This window comes from Atta colombica, unplaced genomic scaffold (genome assembly GCF_001594045.1).
Source record: "Atta colombica isolate Treedump-2 unplaced genomic scaffold, Acol1.0 scaffold105, whole genome shotgun sequence".
In the NCBI taxonomy this organism is placed as follows: domain Eukaryota; kingdom Metazoa; phylum Arthropoda; class Insecta; order Hymenoptera; family Formicidae; genus Atta; species Atta colombica.
Genome location: NW_017259190.1, coordinates 2,744,534 through 2,764,511, shown reverse-complemented (window position 1 = coordinate 2,764,511; position 19,978 = coordinate 2,744,534). Strand labels below are relative to the sequence as shown.

Below are 19,978 nucleotides of genomic sequence, written 5' to 3'. Positions count from 1 at the left end.
ATATTGTTAAATTGTCGTTGCGCAGTCTTTTTATTGTATATAAAATTTATGCAATGTACGATATCGTTGCAGTCGTTAAGAGCTGCAGAATATACCTTTTAGAATAGTTGGAACGTGATTTGCTCGCGATTTCTTCGTTAATTCAATCGATCGCATGTCTCTTTCGCGCTCCGGATGCTATAATCGTAAACTCAAATGGCAAACTTTGTATCGTTTACGCGATTCAATGGTACAAACTATTCGCGACTGTCATACGTGGGAATGTAATCTTCTGAGATATCGTTGGATTTAATTGCGCGCACGAGTGGAGCGACGGGATTACACTCGAGAAGCTCAGGTGAAGATTTCCAACTCGCAGGTTTTGGTCATGTAAAATCGCGCATAAGTGGTCGTCTCTTCCGTAGATCGCGATTAATAAGGCGGTACAGCTAACACCGTGGAATGCGCGCTGCGAATCGGGAATGCGAGTTAAAAACGAGCGAAAGCGCAACGGTCCAATGATTCTCCGATCTCGATGGAGGACCTGATTCGATCTTGCTTTCCTCTGAATACTAATTATTCCTGGGATGCGCGCGAGAGAGAAGTACTTCGCATGCTTGCATTTCTAGCATGAGACGAAAGAGAAACGAAGAAGAAGGGAGAAAGGAAGATGTATTAACATGCGGCGCACGTATTCTCCAAGCGAGAATTGATGCATTTAGCGAGCTGATCGTGAATGCGTACGATTGATTAAACGAACGACAGGCTGCGTTGCAGATAACTGTTCAGCAAGTGGCTCTTGAATTTTTTTTCCTCGTAGAATTTATTGATTTAACTGCCTTTAATTCAACACGATTTTAATGCAATATACTATGTCTATTTCCATCTGGAATAACTTGAAGAATTGCACCTCCAGGAAGTATTAGAATTTATCTTTCTATAGTTGAGAGATATTAAATTAGAGATATTTAATATTAAAAAAAAAAAATAAATAAATTAGGAAGATGAGAAGATAAATTAATTCAATTCTAAAACAAATATTAAATATAAAAATTTTTTTATTAGATTTGCGTTACGAATAAGAAACAAATAATTTGCTGCTTATGTGTTTGAGTATGTCTTTATATTAGAAATAGATTTGACACAATTAAGTAAAAAAAGATTGAGTAAAAAAAATAAAGAAATAGATTTTACAGAAAAAAAATTAATAAGTATTGTGAGAAATGTATTCCATTTATAAAAATAGTAAAAGAAAAATTCTGTCAATCATGACATGATCTTCGTATTACAAGTAACTTGAAACCTCTGTGCAGTGAATCTAAATACGGACGTAGGATTCAAATGAATTCAATTATGATCTCGCAAATTTGTCATAATATCAGCTTATTATCCATAACTGTTTGTGCTTCCTTCTATGATCGTCTCGTAGGATACTTATGTTCAGGATAGTAAACTTACGTCGGCGAACAGAACATTCAAAGTAGTTAATGTCATCTATGCAGCACCACGAATGACTGTTAACGAGATATAATCATTGTACTCGGCAGACTGATTGATATTCAGGCGCGTCGTAAAGTCGATTTAATTATCACAATATTAGCGTCGAGATCTCGCGTTACGGCCACGTTACACGTACGTTTGATGAATGTGTGATGGATAGCGCAATTGGCGAACTTGTATGCGTGTCATTTCGCATGAGACGTATTATTACGTTGAGTTCGCGATGTTATTCATCGCATTCGTATTTATGAACATGAATATTCTAATTATCAGATCAGAAGATCCCAGCTTCCCGAATTCTCAGATCTACAAAACATAAATTGACAGATGGATTATCTAATTTTCAATACACAGTAAAAAACACTTTGTATTCGTATTAAAATCAGTCTTTATTAAAATTTTTGTTGAATTTTGTTAAATTTTTAACTTATCTTAATTAATTTAACATAATGTGATTGTATTATTTGAATATTTTGTGTTCAATTTGAATATGTTAGGAAATATGTTTAAATTTAAATTTAATATAAATTTTCCAATTATGCATGTTCTTATGTTTGCAATATTTGTAAAAATTGGAGCTTCTTTTTTCTTTCTTTTATAATTGTATCTGTATATTTTGCATGTAGTATGAGCTGAAACGCTAATCAATAATTCGTACGTTAATTATGCTATTTTTCTACGAGAAAAGAAAAGTTACATTCGAGAAAGTTATTTGGCGCTTTTCCTATCTCAATAAGTAATTTATAATAAATTATTCATGTCGACTATTTGCGAACGTTTTCTGTCGAAAGAAGTTTATTCGATGCACCAAAATAGGCTATTGTGGCTTGATTCTCTAGATTATACTCCAAGTGCTTGACGTTCTCACGAATTGTTATCTTTTAAGGGTTTCAGGAGCATTGTTGCCATTCTCTCAAGTGACAACGTTCTGAGAAAGTTGAATAGTGGGTTTGAGATAATTACATTTTACAAATTAGTAAATGGGGTCGAATATGATACATAAAAGACAAAAAAGAGTAGTATAAATTAATATATTAAATTTAATATTATATCTCTCTATAAATTTTATAACGTGACTGCGAAGATAAAAATATCAATGATAAATTTCTATTGTCTCATTTAGTATTATTAGTATATTATTAGTCTAAGTGATCATCTGTGGGAGAGCAACGCTTTAAGCTTGTTTACTATAATACTATTACAGTATATGTACCGTTGTAATAAAATTTAATATCAAGTTTGCGAACTTCAGGTTAAACGGAGCTAATAGGCGTAAGATTATCGGCTATCTCTCGCAGTGTACTGCCTATTTCTTGCCGCACTTTCAATTGCGGCGTGCACATGTAGCTCAGTTGGGATTCCGGAAATGGCGAGCCTAATCTACACGTGGCTTAACCGACGCGTCGATTGATCGCGAGCGTGAGTTAATTATTAATCGACGCGCCAACATGTTCGTGTGAATGACGATTATGTCGGAATTTCTAAGTTGATTCCGCATTCCGTGTGATTTCATTACCTGAAGAAATGACTTTATTTACAAAGAGAAATTAAAAATTGTTTAAAAATATCTAAACATTTAATAAAGTTAGATAAAAAAATTTTTTAAAATTAGAGACCTGAAAATAATTTTATTAAACTATCAAAATAATTATAGAACATTATAGAACATTCAAACCGATTGTTAGAATATTCAAACTTCTTGTAGCATTGCTCATGTTTGAAATTCTTACGTAATTATTTTAACAATTTAAAATTATTTTTAGATCTATAGATCTAAATTTTTAGATCCTGCAATAAAATCGTTCTTTCTGTGGAATATCTTATATTTCACTTATCATTATACAAAAATAAAATTATCTCTATTGTGAATTATATATTTTTCAAATAAGACAGGTGATTGTTGAGGCATGTGGTATTTTGTGACGTGCCACACAAAGAATAATTTAACTGAAGCATCTCAAAATTTGACTAGATTATACAGTTTTGAAAATAATTTTATTTGAATCATCAAAATAATTATGCAGAACTGATTGATTGAATGTTAAAATTTTTTGCAGCATTGTCATCAGCGCTTAGGAATTTTTTATAATTATTTTGATAATCCAACAAAATTATTTTTAGTTTAGTTTTGTATTTAGTTAGATTTTTAGACACTTCAATAAAATCGTTCTTCTCCTGCACACATACCTCATTATTTAATTAAATTAAATGCAAGATGGGTTACTATTTCGTTCAATGATCAAACGTATGGTGAGAATACATCAGGTGAGTGAAAGAATTGCCGGAAGTGCAAATAGCGCATCTTGCGCGAGGTCAAAGTTCGCGCGGATCGCGCTGACCTACTGCTTCGAGGGCTGCAAACACCATAAACACTTCGTGCAGCCGTATCGTTTAGTTCGTCGCGTGAATCTCTCGATACCAGAAACGACTTCGAATTGCAACGGAACGGCTGCTATGAAATGTACAACGACTTAGTCTTTCTCGTTCATATACTTTTCTCGAAAGAGCGTTATTTAGTTTTTGATACGCGAATTTTCTCGTTAATGGGTATTTTTCACAGAATCGTGCAGATTTTTATTGTATAATATCCTCATTATTTTGTATTATTTTGTATTATTTTGTATTATTAATTTTATACTTTCTATTGCACTTTATCTCATTCTTTGAATTTTATCGGAAAGAAATTTTGCACACAAACAGGTTAATTTCTAAAGATTGATTACGACGATGAACAAATACTCGAGCGAGTAAACTGGGAAAACCCTAGTGTTGACACTGATGAATGATTTTAGCGCATGATGTTATAATTGCAAGAAGAATGTTTTCTCAGCCTTACTCTGACGGTTAGCCGCAATCAACGTATTCAGTCGAGTCGCGGATCTGCAAGCCGAGAAATTCTCGTTACGGTGAGTCTCGTTGAACTTTCAACTTCCGAGTTTGTTCTGAACGTTTCTGAATATTTAAACGTTTACTGATGCATTTATTAGTATCAAACGAAAGCTCAATTAGAATTTTTTTTTTTAGTAAATCTTCATCTTATCAGCATACTTATCTCAACAGAGAATTTTGTTAAATTTTTTGGACTGCCAGATTACATTAAATGCTTGGCCGAGTCGTGCTAATTTGTATTCCCATAATCTGTACCGTCTTTCACCTCTGTAACCTTTCATCCCTCCTACATAGAGTCTTTCTCCCTTCCCGCTCCCTCTAAGCATGCGTCTCACAAAAGTGATGCTAGTGCGACCTCCACGTTCTCAACTCGGGATACCGGTCCATCCGATAGTCCAGCACTTCCTCGTTTCTGTGAGGTCGTTCGCGATCTTAAGGCTACTCGACACGCAACCGATGAAGACAAAGACTCGGTCTAAACATCGATATAAGCAGAGATGCAATGATTAAAACGTAGAAAAATGTAAACTCTTAGAATTTTTAATAAAAATTGACAATTTGAAGAAAGTTTGTAATAATATCAAACTGCCTTGCAATAATAAAAAAGTTTTATGGCAATTCGGTCATAAAATATAGATAGACATGTTGTACACAATTATATGTACAATATTGTTTCATGAGATAAGGATTAATGTGTGTTGTAAGTCTTATATGCTGTTCATGTCTGTCTATTAATTCGAGATTGATCATGTTGGAGTTTCTCTAACAAGAAAATTAACGCGGTTGCACAGTATTGGCGTTTTACTTGTGCGATATCCGGTACACGATCTCTATATTGTTAAATAATGCTATTCAGTGCTTTGAGTACTTAAATACTTCCTCATATCTACTGCGCGAGTCACGTGTATCTGATCGTTACATATCGTTGCATTACCATTGAACTTGTTACGCATTGTTTCCATTTTATGTGCAAGGAAAAATAATACCGAGTAATACTTTATTACGCAAGATCTAATAATTCAAAATTAAATTATTATTATTACAATGAAATCACAGAAGTATAAAGATTATTTATTCTGAACAGGAAACAGCATAACTATATTTTTCTACATAGTGATTGTTTTCTCTGAATCTGCATTAGGAATTGTGAATTATTGTTGCGCAACATAATAAAAAATAACAGATTTTATATTTACTGTCTACATAGGATAATTTGCAATTTGTATATAAGTTGGTATAAAACAGAGAGACTATAATATAATTTATTGCGATTTTTTAATACTTGCCAATAAATATTTTTGTAAACTCCTGGAAATAAAATTATAAAATATTAAAATCAAACTATTAGGTGTGGGAAAAAGTTCGTGGCGTTTTTTTAATGTCATCTAATGGGAAAAACGTCACGAACTTTTTCCCATACCTAATATTTGAAAAATTTTTAAATATTTTATATTTTTAATTATTTAGTTATTTACACTTAAAATTTAATTGGTTACACAATCAATTTTCGATAAATAAAAAGTTACTGTTTTTATCGTATTAGGTATGGGAAAAAGTTCGTGGCGTTTTTCCCGATAGATGTAATGGAAAAAATGCCACGAACTTTTTCCCATACCTAATATTAAAAAAAAAATGTTCGTCTTAAATCTGAGTAATAATTTTTCTCAAAATCTGTCTAAAATGAATCTCCTATACAAATATATAATTAATCTATAATTAGTCGTCTTCCATTATAAAGGACTTTAGCATTTGTCAACAGTACTTAACAATTAATCATTAATTAACTGAGGAGAAGAGAGAGAGAAGGACAGAGACTAGTTTCGATTTATTTCGCGAACGACAATCAGCTTCTTGGAGCGCATATCTCGGAACGATTTCCGTGCAGCGTTCATTAGCGATCTAACGAAGATCATAGCGCGATCGGGAAGCGTATTACACCTCGTTACACACGCACACATTCATGTGCATCGGGTTAAAGCCGGTCCCCGCGATCGCGGAGCACGCGACGATCCAGGAAACGCCGGCAGGCGGGATAATGCGGACGACACAAGGGGCCCTTAACAAGCTTGGACGAGAGGCACATGCGCGAGAGCGCAATGCTGCACCCAACTAGGCTGACTTTCCGAGACCGCCCGCATTGACGGGAAGGGAAAGGAAGAGAGAAAAGATAAAGAGAAAGGAAGGATAGAGGGGATAATAAGAATATTTCGCATTGATATAATGAGAAATATGACGCGACCGCTGATATACTGGCTTGAGCTAATTCTTTTTGTCATAGTGAAAAATCTCTCCTCGTTCCCTGAGCACTGCTTTCTAATTAACTATTTTTGAATGGCAATATGCTTTCGATTCCTCCTAAAAACTTGCTGCACGTAAACATATTTATTTAAACATCATTAAATGTGTTGAAAGTATACGAGATATTGATAAAGAAATAGCTACTATTTAAATTCTTTGAAATGAAATTTTATTCTAAAAAGTTAAAATTGAGCGAGTCTTGAAAAAAAGTAACTCAATTTTTAATTTTTAAGAATAAAATTTTACTTTTTATCCATTAAAAAATTTATAAAGTAAGAATGCAAATATTTCTGTATTATATTCTTGTACGTAGAATATATATTTTCAATATACACACTCATTACTATATAGATTTGTATTACCAGAAAATAATTTTTATTAAGAATGTGTATATATCCTATGAATGGAAATAATCTTTGATATCATAATTACTATTAATTGCAATAATATCAAAAATTGAGCTGACATAGAAGCTGAATATCTGAATTTAATTACACTCTCCTGGTTTTTGAAACAGTCATGGAAATTTTTCGATAATCGGTAAATCATACTGAGCGATGTGCGCGTTTTTAATGTTCATATTATCGCAAAAAGTAAATGGGTAAGAGTTCATCAACCGCGATTGATCACGACGTTGACACTTAATCTTATCAATCGAAATACAGTTCTTAAGTTTAAAAGAAGAAAAGATGCGAGAAAAGATATTTTCAGTATCTTCATAAATAAAAAATTGAATTTCTGTTACTGTATGTTAACAGAAATTATTAATATTAATTAATATCACATTTAAGGATTTAATTAAAACGAATTAATTATTTATTTTAGCTTGTGCTGAAATGAGATTACAATCGTAAAAATAATTAGATACTGTTTTAGAAATAAATTATATTTATTTCTTTCATAATTTTAAAATTAATCCTATCATTTTTCTTTAATTGAAAAAATATCGACGAATGCTGATATTTTTTTAATTATACATGATGAATATTAATTATAATGATTTTTAATGATTATTAATTATAATGATTATTAATTATAATTTTTAATGATAAAAAATGGATGTTTTTGTAAATTGAATTTCAAATACATAAATAAATTTGATATTAAAAAATTATGATATATAAATCTCACAAAAAATAGAGTTCTGCAATAAATGTCGATTATAAATACAAGCTCCAAAGCTCGAATCCTAAGTCTACTGCCTCGATTTAAAGGCCATTAATTTTGCTTGTGCCGTTATTCGTAAAGCGTACATTGGTACATTACCGTAGATTAATTATACATCTGACTTTCGAACACTTCGGACGAATTTAAAAATGATCGAGTTATACCAGAATAGGCAAGAGAAGACGCAAATTAATTTCGATCGCCGCGTTAGCAATACACGGAAAGCGGAAATGCAATGAACTTGCGACGGTTCGCTGCATTTAGCTTTATCTGTCGTGTTTATCCTGTACTTCGCCGTGGCTCGTAGTGTGTGGCATATTAAGTTGCTTTCCTGAAACTGCGCATAAACAAGATAGAACCGCGATCTCAGTATACTGCTTTTAGTGTATTACGTGACCTAGCGTAATATAGTGACCGTGTGATTCTCAGTAACACAGAGGCTTAATAAGATCAGTTCCGCTGATAACCATTTTTAATTATATCTTAAATCTCATAATGATTAGTTTCTCAATGTCGTAGAAATAATAGAAATAAACAATGAAATATTTCCGTTGAGGCTCCTGTTTGCTCATTATTATACTGAAAAATCTTGGTAAATAGCCAGAAAACAATTTCTAATGGATTTTACTAAAATCCACTAGAAATCCTAAATGTTGAATTTTTGAAAACAATGTCGAACTTTTTCTCAACAATTATCTCTGGGAAATTTATTATTTGCTGAAACATATACGATTTTGCTCGCGTAAATTAAAATACATTCTGTATACGTACCCTTCGCGGCGAAAGGCTTCAACATGTGTTAAGAATGCAGTCAAGGAAGTCAGCAGGATGCAACGCTTTGTAATGAGGGGTCATTAATACAATTAATAATTAGCTAGTAATAGAAGAATGGCTGAGTCCTATGTATACACACCAATACCGTTACAATCCCGCATATCGCAGGGGGGAATTGCGAGAGAACAGCGAAGGCGCGTATTCTTCACTTGAAATTGTCCCTACAAGATAACGACGACTCACTGACCTCGATTGATGCCAAAGTCACTGAAACCGCTGTAATCTTCTCTAGTTTGCGTTCCAAAACTTGACTCTGTCAACTCTGAGTATCTTTTATCTTTATTCAACATTCGGTGACAAAGATAAAATGATACTTGAGTCGATAGAGTTGAATTTTGGAACGCAACCCAGGGGGTCGTTTAAGGGAGAATCATTGTTAAAATTATTAAAATAAATTAACTGTATTAAATACGATTAAAATGTCTATATAAGCGTCCGCGGTTGTTAGTGCATAAATTATAATATATTCATAAGACGACAAAATATAATTCGCAAACAATTAAAATGTATTTATCAAACGAAATTAACTGTAATTAACTTTATTAGATAAGTACATTTTAATTGTTTGCAAATTATATTTTCTCGCCTTACAGATATATAATTTATATACTGACCGCGGAGGCTTAGAAAGGCATTTTATATGGATTGATTAACATTATTGTTACGCGATCGACAGCCAAATTAGCCATGATTAATATTGGCATTGATGAGGAAAAAAATGGATCGATCGCATAGGATAACGATTATTTCGTGCCATTAGTCTGCGGCAGGATCTGCTAATTAAATTTGTTACACATTGATATTGAGGGAATTGCAGAAGTTAGACACTAGTTAGGCGTATTGCATAGCTCGTAGCGCTAAAGTGCTGCTTGATGTCTCGGCTTTCGCTCTTACTCTGAAAAATCCGAGAATTTTTTCTCTTGTTTATAAAATGTTGACGAAAGAAATATAAATTCATTAAATGTAAATAGAATAGTACATTTCTGGCAAAGAGTTATTCACATATGCAAGGAGTTAATATTTTCTAGTTTGATTATACTATATATATAATAAATTACGTTATAAATTTTATGTATATATTAATGATTCAAGAACAAATGTTGTATTAACTGTAAATATCGCGTTGGAATTCATAAAATTCATCGCGCGATACACCGTCTCTGTTAAAATATCATAAAAAGAGATCTTAAAGAAGTAAAAAATTGACCGTAAACGCGCGCGCAATCTTAATTAAACTCGTTGACAGCTCCGAAATTTCTCGCGTCTCCCATCTCTGCGAGATTAAGGCATGCAATGCAGCCGTGTCGCGCATCAACGGAATTTCGCACGACCGCGCGTATAATTTTCCGGTCAGGACGATTCTTGGAAGCGGTCGTCGAGAGTCGAGATCCCTGGCGAGAGCCAGCAAAAGAACGGGAGAGGAGTCGCTGCGAATAATTTCCACAATCTGGGATCGCTCTCTAGGGCCATAATTTTTTTCTGAGATATAAGACAACGCGGCATCGTCAAGTAAAATCATTTTGCGCGATCTTTCTCGGCTCTTCTCTCTGTTCTTTCTTTCTCCTTCCTTCGACTGACTTTTCGTGCACTTTTATAGTGGCAACGTGCATTAAATTCTGACCGTGCATAAGCGCTCGTATCATGAATCGTACCGAAAGATCGTCCTTGCGAACACATAACCTCCTCATTTTATCAGATTTTAATTTGGCAAACGGTACTTTTGGTACTCGCGCGTGCGGACCATAGTATACAGGTACTGTTAGATGAAACGTGAAGAGTCGATTTTTACCGAAGCTTATTGGTTAACCAAATCAATCTTTATACTCTTTATTTTTATTGCAGAATATCATTTAATGCTTTTTTATTTTACTCGTGCCAACAAAAAATTACAAACTTATTTATTAGATCGAATAATAAATATTTGTGCAAAATTTAATTAATACATAATATATATATTTTTTGAAAATGTATATGCAGAAAAATTTTGTTATACTATCAGTGTTATAAAATAATATTTTCCTGTAATTGATTGCTTTTGTATTTAAATCAAACATTATTGAATTTTTTTAACATCGTATTAGAAATTGTTCCTTTGCTGTTTTTTTTCTACAATATATCAAAGTACTAATATAGAAATGTACTACTCTATATTTGTATTAAATTTGTCAATACTGTATATTATAAGTTATATATGTTATTATTATATATATATATATATATATATATATATCGCTTTTTCTAAAACATAGCCGATACATCTTGGACCTGAAAAATCAAGCAGCGCCATTTCTTTCGATCTCTCTCGCTCCACTACATATGCAGGATATGTCGCAGTATGTATGGTGTGATATTGCCTGGACTCACCGATCCTCTTCACGTGGACGTCTCGATTGAAGGAAACGCTCCTCTCGGCAGGCTCGGAGACGGAAGCCCTGGGGGGTAGTAAATGCGTGCCGGGAGGGTTGCAGCCTTCTCCCCCTCTTAGCAATTCCGAGCGTTGCATCGTGAGCATCTTGCCTTTCAACCTTTTCTCCCGATCATGCCCAGCTAGGAACACCGTTTCCCGTTTCGCCCAAGCCCCGTTTCGTGCTTACGTTTATACTTTTATTATCCCACCCCAGAGCGTTCTCACCTCTGATCTTACCTTCCCCTTTCCCCTTTTCTGCTCTCAAGAGAGCAGAACCCGTAGACCCGATCACCGACCTGTAAGCCAAGCAAAGCTGTGCTTTTAATATCTAAGATAATCTCATCAACAGAAATGCGATTACTTCCTTTTTCGTTCGTTGCTCCAATTTAAAATCTGTTTCGTTCGATCGAGAAAGCACGAGAGTTTATTTAGAAGTTCTCTTTTTCAATACGCGAATAATAAGATTTTTTCAAAGTGTTCTAATAAAGGAATTGGATATAATAAGCGTTTATCAATATAACTGCGTAAGCTGATAGGGCGTATCATTTGTAACAAGCTGCTCCAGACTTACTCCGCTTTCCAAACAAACAATCGACTGAATTGTTCCTCAGTTATCATGAGAATGCAGTTTGCGTTCGAGAACGCGCGCTTTCTGTACATATTATTTCTATGCACGCGTATGCGTTTATACGTGCGCGTATGCATGCATGAAAAAAATGAGAGAAAGAGAAATGATAGGCATCGTGTGTTCTCGGCGACGTGTCTATACTAGCGCATGCCAACTGTAGGTAGATGATGATAAACGCAACGAGTGATAATGGTTCTCTTTGTCGTCATGCAGGAAGATGGGATACTCGAGATACGTGCAACGATATAATGACAGTGACAGGGATGATGGTGACGGCGCATAATATCGGCAATGAATTCGTTGATGAGAACTTTGCTAATAGGAGCGATTGTACGATAAGACTTCTGTCGTTTTTTCTCACATCCGTCCGCATTAAGCATTATCGTAATTATGATTAGGATTCTGAACGTCTTGCTTTTCCTATCGATGTTACGATCTAAACGCAACACCTAATTTAAATTTCATGAAAGTTGTAACTTCAAAGTCTCATGTCGTCAGTTCGAGGCAACAAGTTGACTTGATTTAATTAATTTCTGATTTATTCACAACGTGAATTTGTTTATTTTCGTTTTTGGCATATTTTGTTTGTCACAAGTAAATGTCGTTTGAGAAAAACTAATTCATTTCACGATAATATTCTCTTATATACCCGTAGACTTTTTATTGAAATCTTTAATTTCCACAGGTATTCACGGAAATTAATAGCTGAATAAGTAGTTTATTAGTTTCCAAGTTGCACATCCGGCGAGACGCCTATTTTCATCACTTGGAATCTATTTCCTCAGGAATAATCACAGGTATTTGCATATTGTTTCATAACGCTGTGACGAAAGATAGAACTCATGCAATGCAATAAAACCTATCGATGCGATAGAATCCTTTCTCTTACAATTAGAAAATAAAAGCAAGAAACATACAGTCCCAAATATGTCAAAATCAAGAGATCGTAATCGATAAAACTGTCCGTAACTGTCCAAAGTAATATTACGTTTCAATGATCAGTCAGTGTAAGACGTCATTTGTTTTCACGAATTTACGTAAATCGATAAGATACAATCAATCTTGGACCCCGCGGCGTATAGAAGCAAAACGTTGGACATGGTCATCTCGATAAAAACGATTCTAAAAATATTGCTGACGACGGTCACTTGGACGACAGTCAAGCGGAAACGTCGGGACTGCTCATTATCATTATAAGCGTTTTATTTCACTAGATGTTTTTCGCGTTATCGTATAAAAACAACGTCCTGCTTTTTTTAAGAAGTCGGCCTTCATCGTGATTCTTTTATTGCGCAAAGTGGTTTCAACTAGTTGCAATTGATGCACATATATTATGCTCTAAAATTCATCGTCAATAGAATAATAAATATATAACTTATTATTAGTTTGAAAATTTTTAACTCTCTTAAAAATCTACATAAAATTTTTTATTATATTTTAAATATCGAAGGTACAATAAAAACAACATTAAAATTAACTTTACAAATTGACTTTGATAAAAAAATTATTGTATTACTTTCCGAGACAAAAAAAAAAGAATTGCTGTAAAAGGAATTAACATTCGTTTGTCCACTCGCGATCGAGTCATTCGCCCTTGAAACAAATAAAGGTGACCCTGCGCGCGCACGTACGTCCATCTCTCAAGGCCATCTGACCAGAGTGATACATTGTCTTGGCGAGTTCTCGCATACATGGGGGTGAGCCGTCGCTCAATGACTTTATTAGTCCCGGGAGAGCGTAAGGGAAAACACGGTTTTCAAATGAGACAATTTGCATGGAGCCTGATTCAAGGATTAAGATACACTTGGGAGGCTCGGTAGCCATATTTGGCAAACAGGCGGGTTGTTCCCCGCGGAGACCTTGCTATAAAAACTGACGTTAATATATATTTTTTTTCGAGATTCGAGAGTTTACGACGGGACCCTTTTGCCCATTGACTCCCACGCGCTTTCTAGTCGCCCTAATCGCGTGGAGAAATGCTCGATTCGATTTGGGGGGTAAAAAAAATTGGCGATCGTGGGTTTCGACCGGACCATGTCTAATGTACGAGAAGGACCTTTAATGCGTTCATCGTTACTCTCTACGACGTTGGATAACAGTAAAATGAAAGATAAGAATGTTACTAAGTGCAACGACACGACTATATGCTCAGGATTTTAATTCCACCCTATGTGCATTCCACGATGTATTTTTCTTTTCCTTGCGGAAAGAAGACAGGAATTAAGATAGTTGACGGTAAGCGGAGGAAATTACGCCGAGTTATGTGGGAACATCATGTTGTATTTAAAAATACTTGTAAAATATGTTCAAGATGGTATCTTACGTTATTTCTTGTATTATTATACTACTGCTGGATAATATTAATTGTACTACTTTGTAAATTTTATTTAGTGATTGCAATGAAAAGATTATTCAGTTTCTTAAATACATCACACAAATTGAAAATAAATGTAATTTAATTTGCTTTTTTAGCATTGCAAATGTTGGTAGCGAGAATGTTGTAATTTTGTCGTGGTGACACACATCCGATGTGCAGGATTCCTTAATACATGTTATTTGCTGTTTCCTGATGTTACATAACAGCGCAAACAGGAATAATAAAAACGTAACCTGACGGAGCGTGCGACGCTCGCGTTCCGAATTTTGCGATGATTTCATGTCGCGATGTCCTCGCCGCTAGTCATTAGCGGCGGCGAGATCCGGACAAAGGCATACTTAAATTTGTTCTCTCTCGCGTGTTAGAATTAGAATCTTCACGGAGAGATAGAATAAAAGTAAAAGAAATCGGAAAGAATATTAGAAGCCACAAAAAGTCAAGGCGAAGTCGTGTTCTCGCATCCATTCCAAATGTTCCCTCTAACGGTCCCGCGTCCACCTTTGAAATATTTCACATTCGTTTCGGAATAACAGCACGAAAATTAGAATCGCACCGGCAATAAAATCATATCGAACCTGGTTATATGACTATTTTCTAGCCCTATAATGCGCGCGCGTTCAGTTACCGCGCGTAATAAACACTCTCATTTCGCGCGCAAAATGTTTAGCACCTTCTTCATTGACTTTTATTGACGTGTAGAATCCCGATAATAAAATTGGAGATAGTGTCCGTTTCGTCCCGCAACCAGATGCGAAGGATTTGCTCGACCCTCGGAGGTGCGAAGTCTCGCGTTTGTAATCGCAATTCAACCACCATTAGAAGCTGCTGCTGGATTATAGAGCAAGAGGAAATCTAAATTGAGCATTAATTATAGATGGTTATATACTATTAAATTCGTAATGTGAAATTACTCAATTTGAGTTATTTTTAATTATTTCTATAGGCCGTTACTACTCAACATATCATTAATTTAATTAAAACGATGGAGTTAAATAATTTAATTAAAAAAAATGAATTTAAATTTAATTCAATTTAATTTATTGTTTATTAAAAAAAAAGTGCATATGTTAATATGAACGAAATGAAATTGTTTATTTTGAAATTAACATGCTATGACATAATCACAGAAATGGATTGATTTATATTTCGACACTCGTGGAAATAAAAAATAATAACATTTTATTTAATTTAAGGAATTATTGCTTCTTTGATATTTAATAGTAGATAAACTTTACGTACTTTCCATATAACTAAACATAATAATTTAAATTTGAAATTTAAATATGGACTTCAATTCATATATGAAAGTGTTTTATTCTCGCAGATCACAGGAGAAATCACCAAAAATTAATATACTCATAAACATAAAAGGTTCCATTTTACTCTTAATAATTTGATAACTAAATATTTTGATAACTGGAAGCAATTGTATTCTTTACACAAATTTTTGCAAAAATATTAATCTAAAAGATTTTTTAAATATTTTATATTTATGTTTTACCTGGGGGATTTTTTTTGTAAAACTAATTAATTTATTTACATTTATAATAATTTGTCTTTTAATAAATTCTTTTTAGATTAATATAAAATTTAACAATATCTTTAATACTTAGAAGAGATTATTTTTTACACGAATTTAAACATTTAAAAATTAAAATAATTGACCTTTCGTTGGGACCTCTCGTTGGATCGCTTGTTGAACACACTCGTTCGCGAAAACAAGTTGATGAGATTTTTTATTTCGTTATTTTTTCGCTGGCGAAGCGGTGCGTTTTACAGTTAATACCACCAGACTGCCCAATAAATTTGCGTGGACATCGTACAGTATGACCGAAAAAAGATACGCCGGTCTCAACTGGACACTCATTACGATCGTTGTGACATTTCCGCGTGTACAAGTCCGATATTTATTTTTCTTAACGTTCTCACAAACTCGAAACTCACCTTTCGTTTCTAGCCATCCGTCGCCCATTTACGCCGTGCAGTTGGAGAATTGACGAGGCCAGGGAAAGATTTTAATTTAGATCGCCGCGCGCGCACGAGAAGAGGAATCGCGCGATGCTCGTGTAAAAGCCAGAAGGAAACCTCGCGCGTGTTCTTCGGAGCACCGGTACTTATAAAATTCCTGCTTCGACGTTGTTCTTTCCGACGCTCCACGTAGATCCCTGTGAACTTTATCTCTAACGGCTTACAAGCACTCTGTTCGGGACGAATCTCTGTGTTGCCCGACACAATTTGCCGATAGATCGTATCTCGAACGTTTTAGTTGTTCAAGATTCTCCAGTTTGTCCATCATAGTATCGTTTCTTTTTTGAAATCTATTGGGCTTTTTAATTTGTTCACATTTTCATGTTTTTCGGAACGTGTAAGATATTTCATATATTAAAATAGCATCACTACTTTATTTTGGCAATGTTATCAAAATTATCGTAGTAATAAAGTTTGGATGTTTATAGTACTTTTTCAAGATATTAAAAATATTTACGAATTTATGAATTTATGAATCTCATTTTATGCTCTCTCTCTCTCTCTCTCTCTCTCTCTCTCTCTCTCTCTCTCTCTGATTTTTAGAAAGATACGTTGTTAGATATATAATATATAATAAAAGGAGCAGAAATAATAATTTAAATCCTTAGTTAAATATCATTTCGTCCTTTTTAATTTCCATGCGTCAAAATGTTAATTAAGTCATTTTCTGTGGTTAGTTTTAAAGTAAAACATCGTCCATATTAACTATTCCATTTAGTAAATAATAAACTAAATTTGAGTTACATTCTTTTTTAAATTATTTAACATCATCGTTTTGGTAAAATTTATAACATATTGAGTACGGAGCGATCTATAGAAACGATGAAAAATAACTCCAATTGTGGATATAATTTAACATTATGAATTTAACAATGTATATATAGATGGAATTATCATATTATATGTTACCATCATGACATGTTTACAGAAAAATTAAAAATGCTATAAAACCAAATATAAACTTGATTTCATCAGCATATGAAAAATATAATTATTAATATTGTAGAAATATTATTAGTATTGTAGAAATAAGCTTGGGATAGCTAATAGTTTTTTGAAAAGCTTTAAATAATTTCGTAATTTGACGTATTTCCTAACGTTTTCTGTAAAGCAGGAGGGAGGAGGAGTCTACAATGAGATTTTTTAAATCGTAAAAAACTAATCAAAAAATACAGTCAAAAAATGTAAAAAAAAATAATCGACTATGATTGGACTTACAGCTCAAAGCTTAAAATTTAAATTTTACTTAAAATTTCATTGCAAACGCTTAACAATCGATATAATTTTTTTGTTCCATTTTTAAAGGATGATAATAAATATTATTCGAGAAAGCGGATTGTTACTGTATCGCTCAACGCGGAAATATGATTCAAAACTAATAGAACACGCTGAGGCACGGTATGTGCGCAAAGAGCATGACGCAGATGCCAGAAATGGAAATGGAAGTCACACAAGTCGCGACTCGTGACTCGCGAGGAAAAAAAACCGGCAGGATCGCTTTATTTGCGTAACTGCTATTACGTTCCGCGCGCCTTCTTCGTTACTCGATTATGCGAGATGGGTCACCGCTTATTCACGGCCTGGCTGAGAAATCTGGATGCCACACGAAGGGTCACGTTACGTGCGGGTGCATTATGGTGAATGGATCCAGCAACGGCGATTCCCATCGAAGGCATCCGTCCTATCTTCTTCTCGCTCGCTCGCGCGAGTAACACTGACACACTTCGTACATCAAGGCCGAAAGTTCTCCCGGTACACGATGTTTATCGTTGCACCGTCTCGTGTATTCCGTCTTCTTTATATCCGCGTACGTCTCAATCGCGACGCACGCCCGCCCGCCGTATGTTGAAACGCCATACGATAAAACGCCATATCGGGAGATTCAATGAGAGGATTTGCACCTCGAGTGTGATCTTCATCTCGCGAGTGCGGACAGGCGAAAGAGCGAAAGGAAAACGGTGAAAAAGAAGCAATCGCGAGTTCTGCGCATCGAGTTTACTTTGAAGCAAAGTTCTTATGATATAGAAGACATGATATACATATACAGTTTAAAAAAAATAAAATTAAAATAAATTTTTGAATAAGATTTTTAATTAAGCATGAATTAGAAGAAGAGAAAATGCTTCGAAGTTATGTCTGATCATTGAGCTATTAAAACTACTTGTTTGAGTTTCTGAAATGATAGGAGATGATCTGTTTAATTATATTTTTGAAAAATATAATTATATTTTAATATAATTAACTATATATTGATTTTCACTATAAAATTATAATTAATTACAAAAAATCTTTCATTAAAAGATAAATTTCATTAAAAATGTAATAAACAAAATTTATTTACAATATATTTAATATTACGTATGTCTAATATAATATAATATTAAAAAAGATATCTTTTTTCATGATTGGATAATAATTATTTCAATGAATTGGGTTTTGATTAGATTTAAAAAAGATATTATAAAACTGGCTAGTTCAAACTTAATTAATAATAAATCAATATTCATTTACATTTATAAAATTAAATTAACAACCTTGTAATATTTCTCTATAATTATAATAGATTTCCTATTAAGTTATCTCCAAGCTACCTCCAAGCTATCATCAACAACACGATAATTATGAGACAACTTTTATTGTGTTTATTAAAAAAAAACTAATTCGACAGATCCGACTCAGAGACGATTAATTTGACTGGTCGTGTAATTCACGGTCGTAAATCTTTTAGCATATTAATTTGGGAGACACACCTGATCTCGAGAGAGATCTTTGAGGACAGATTTTACTATCACCCGTGCCAGACATTTCCATAAATGTTTATATCCGCTGTAATCAGTACGCTCGGACGTCGACGCGTTGTTAATACGGCTGCATCAATGAATAATACGCGTACCTCCTCCATATCCTGCTCATCCCGCGAGCAGCTCTCTCGCGTCATATCGCGATCGCTCCCCATAGCGAGCAAGCGAGGAGCTCGCGCATGATCGGCCGACTCGATCTCGGAACGGGCAGATTAAACGCCTAGATTCGCGAAGCGCGCGCCGCGAGAGAGGCCTAGCTGCCTAGCCGCACACGCGGTGATTAAAGTGTCCGTTAACGCGAGTTAATTGATCTTTCAGTTAATGGGATATTACCCTTCCGCTGGATTTCTGGTTTGCCCCAGCGCAGCGCAACGCCCGGCTGGCCGACCAGCCGATAGATCCAATCTGCGCGCGAAATAACTCGCGCTCTCGCTCTCGTGCGAGACTCTCTATAATCTATTCGATCCCGCGAACACACAGCGCAGAAAACCTACCTACCCGACCTACTCGAAGACGCCCGTATCGTTTCCCTTTCGATCAATATTCACGGCGACCCGCGGTATAATCGAACCGAAAGTATCTGCCGATTCGATCTTGCAAATCAACTTATGTGGCAGTAATATCCTCGTCATCGTCATAGTCGTCATTGTTGACAATACATATCGGTATTATTTTGTCCCCTATCGATATTGGATTTACCTTTACTAGCACAGTAGCATTTCGATCGCTTAGATATCCGGTATATTCTCTCTAAGGATACGCCCCTTCAGGTACGATATCGGTTCCCCGAACGGAACCAGAAGAGCAAGAGGAACAAGGACTTTGTTTCTCTCTTTTGGAGAGACTTGCTGATTATATTCGAACTGAACACTCTCACGTGCGGCAACTGTCACTATCACCGGATCGCGAAAATCCGTGGGGATCGATCTGAGAGATTTAACACTACCGATTACAAATTCATTAGTAAAACGAATTTTGTCCTGCCTTTCCTTTCTCGACGTCAAATTTTTGACACTTGTCGTTATCCGACACCCGAGATATAACACCCAAGGACAAGAAACACTCGACAC

At 34.6% G+C, this 19,978-nt stretch overlaps 1 protein-coding gene across 4 annotated transcripts in view; it reads right to left on the bottom strand.

Annotated features, from left to right (window-relative positions):
• LOC108690434 overlaps positions 1–19,978 on the bottom strand; it is a 124,472-nt gene that overhangs the window by 104,179 nt on the left and 315 nt on the right. For 2 of the 4 annotated variants that reach the window (XM_018197729.1, XM_018197745.1), the window contains exon 2: positions 11,032–11,370. In XM_018197729.1, coding sequence (XP_018053218.1) covers positions 11,032–11,179 — 148 coding nt within the window. In that variant the 5' untranslated portion in view covers positions 11,180–11,370. Of the gene's footprint in view, positions 1–11,031; positions 11,371–16,023; positions 16,067–19,607; positions 19,973–19,978 lie in introns of those variants that run through there. The other 2 variants (XM_018197736.1, XM_018197754.1) reach the window with 2 other exon arrangements.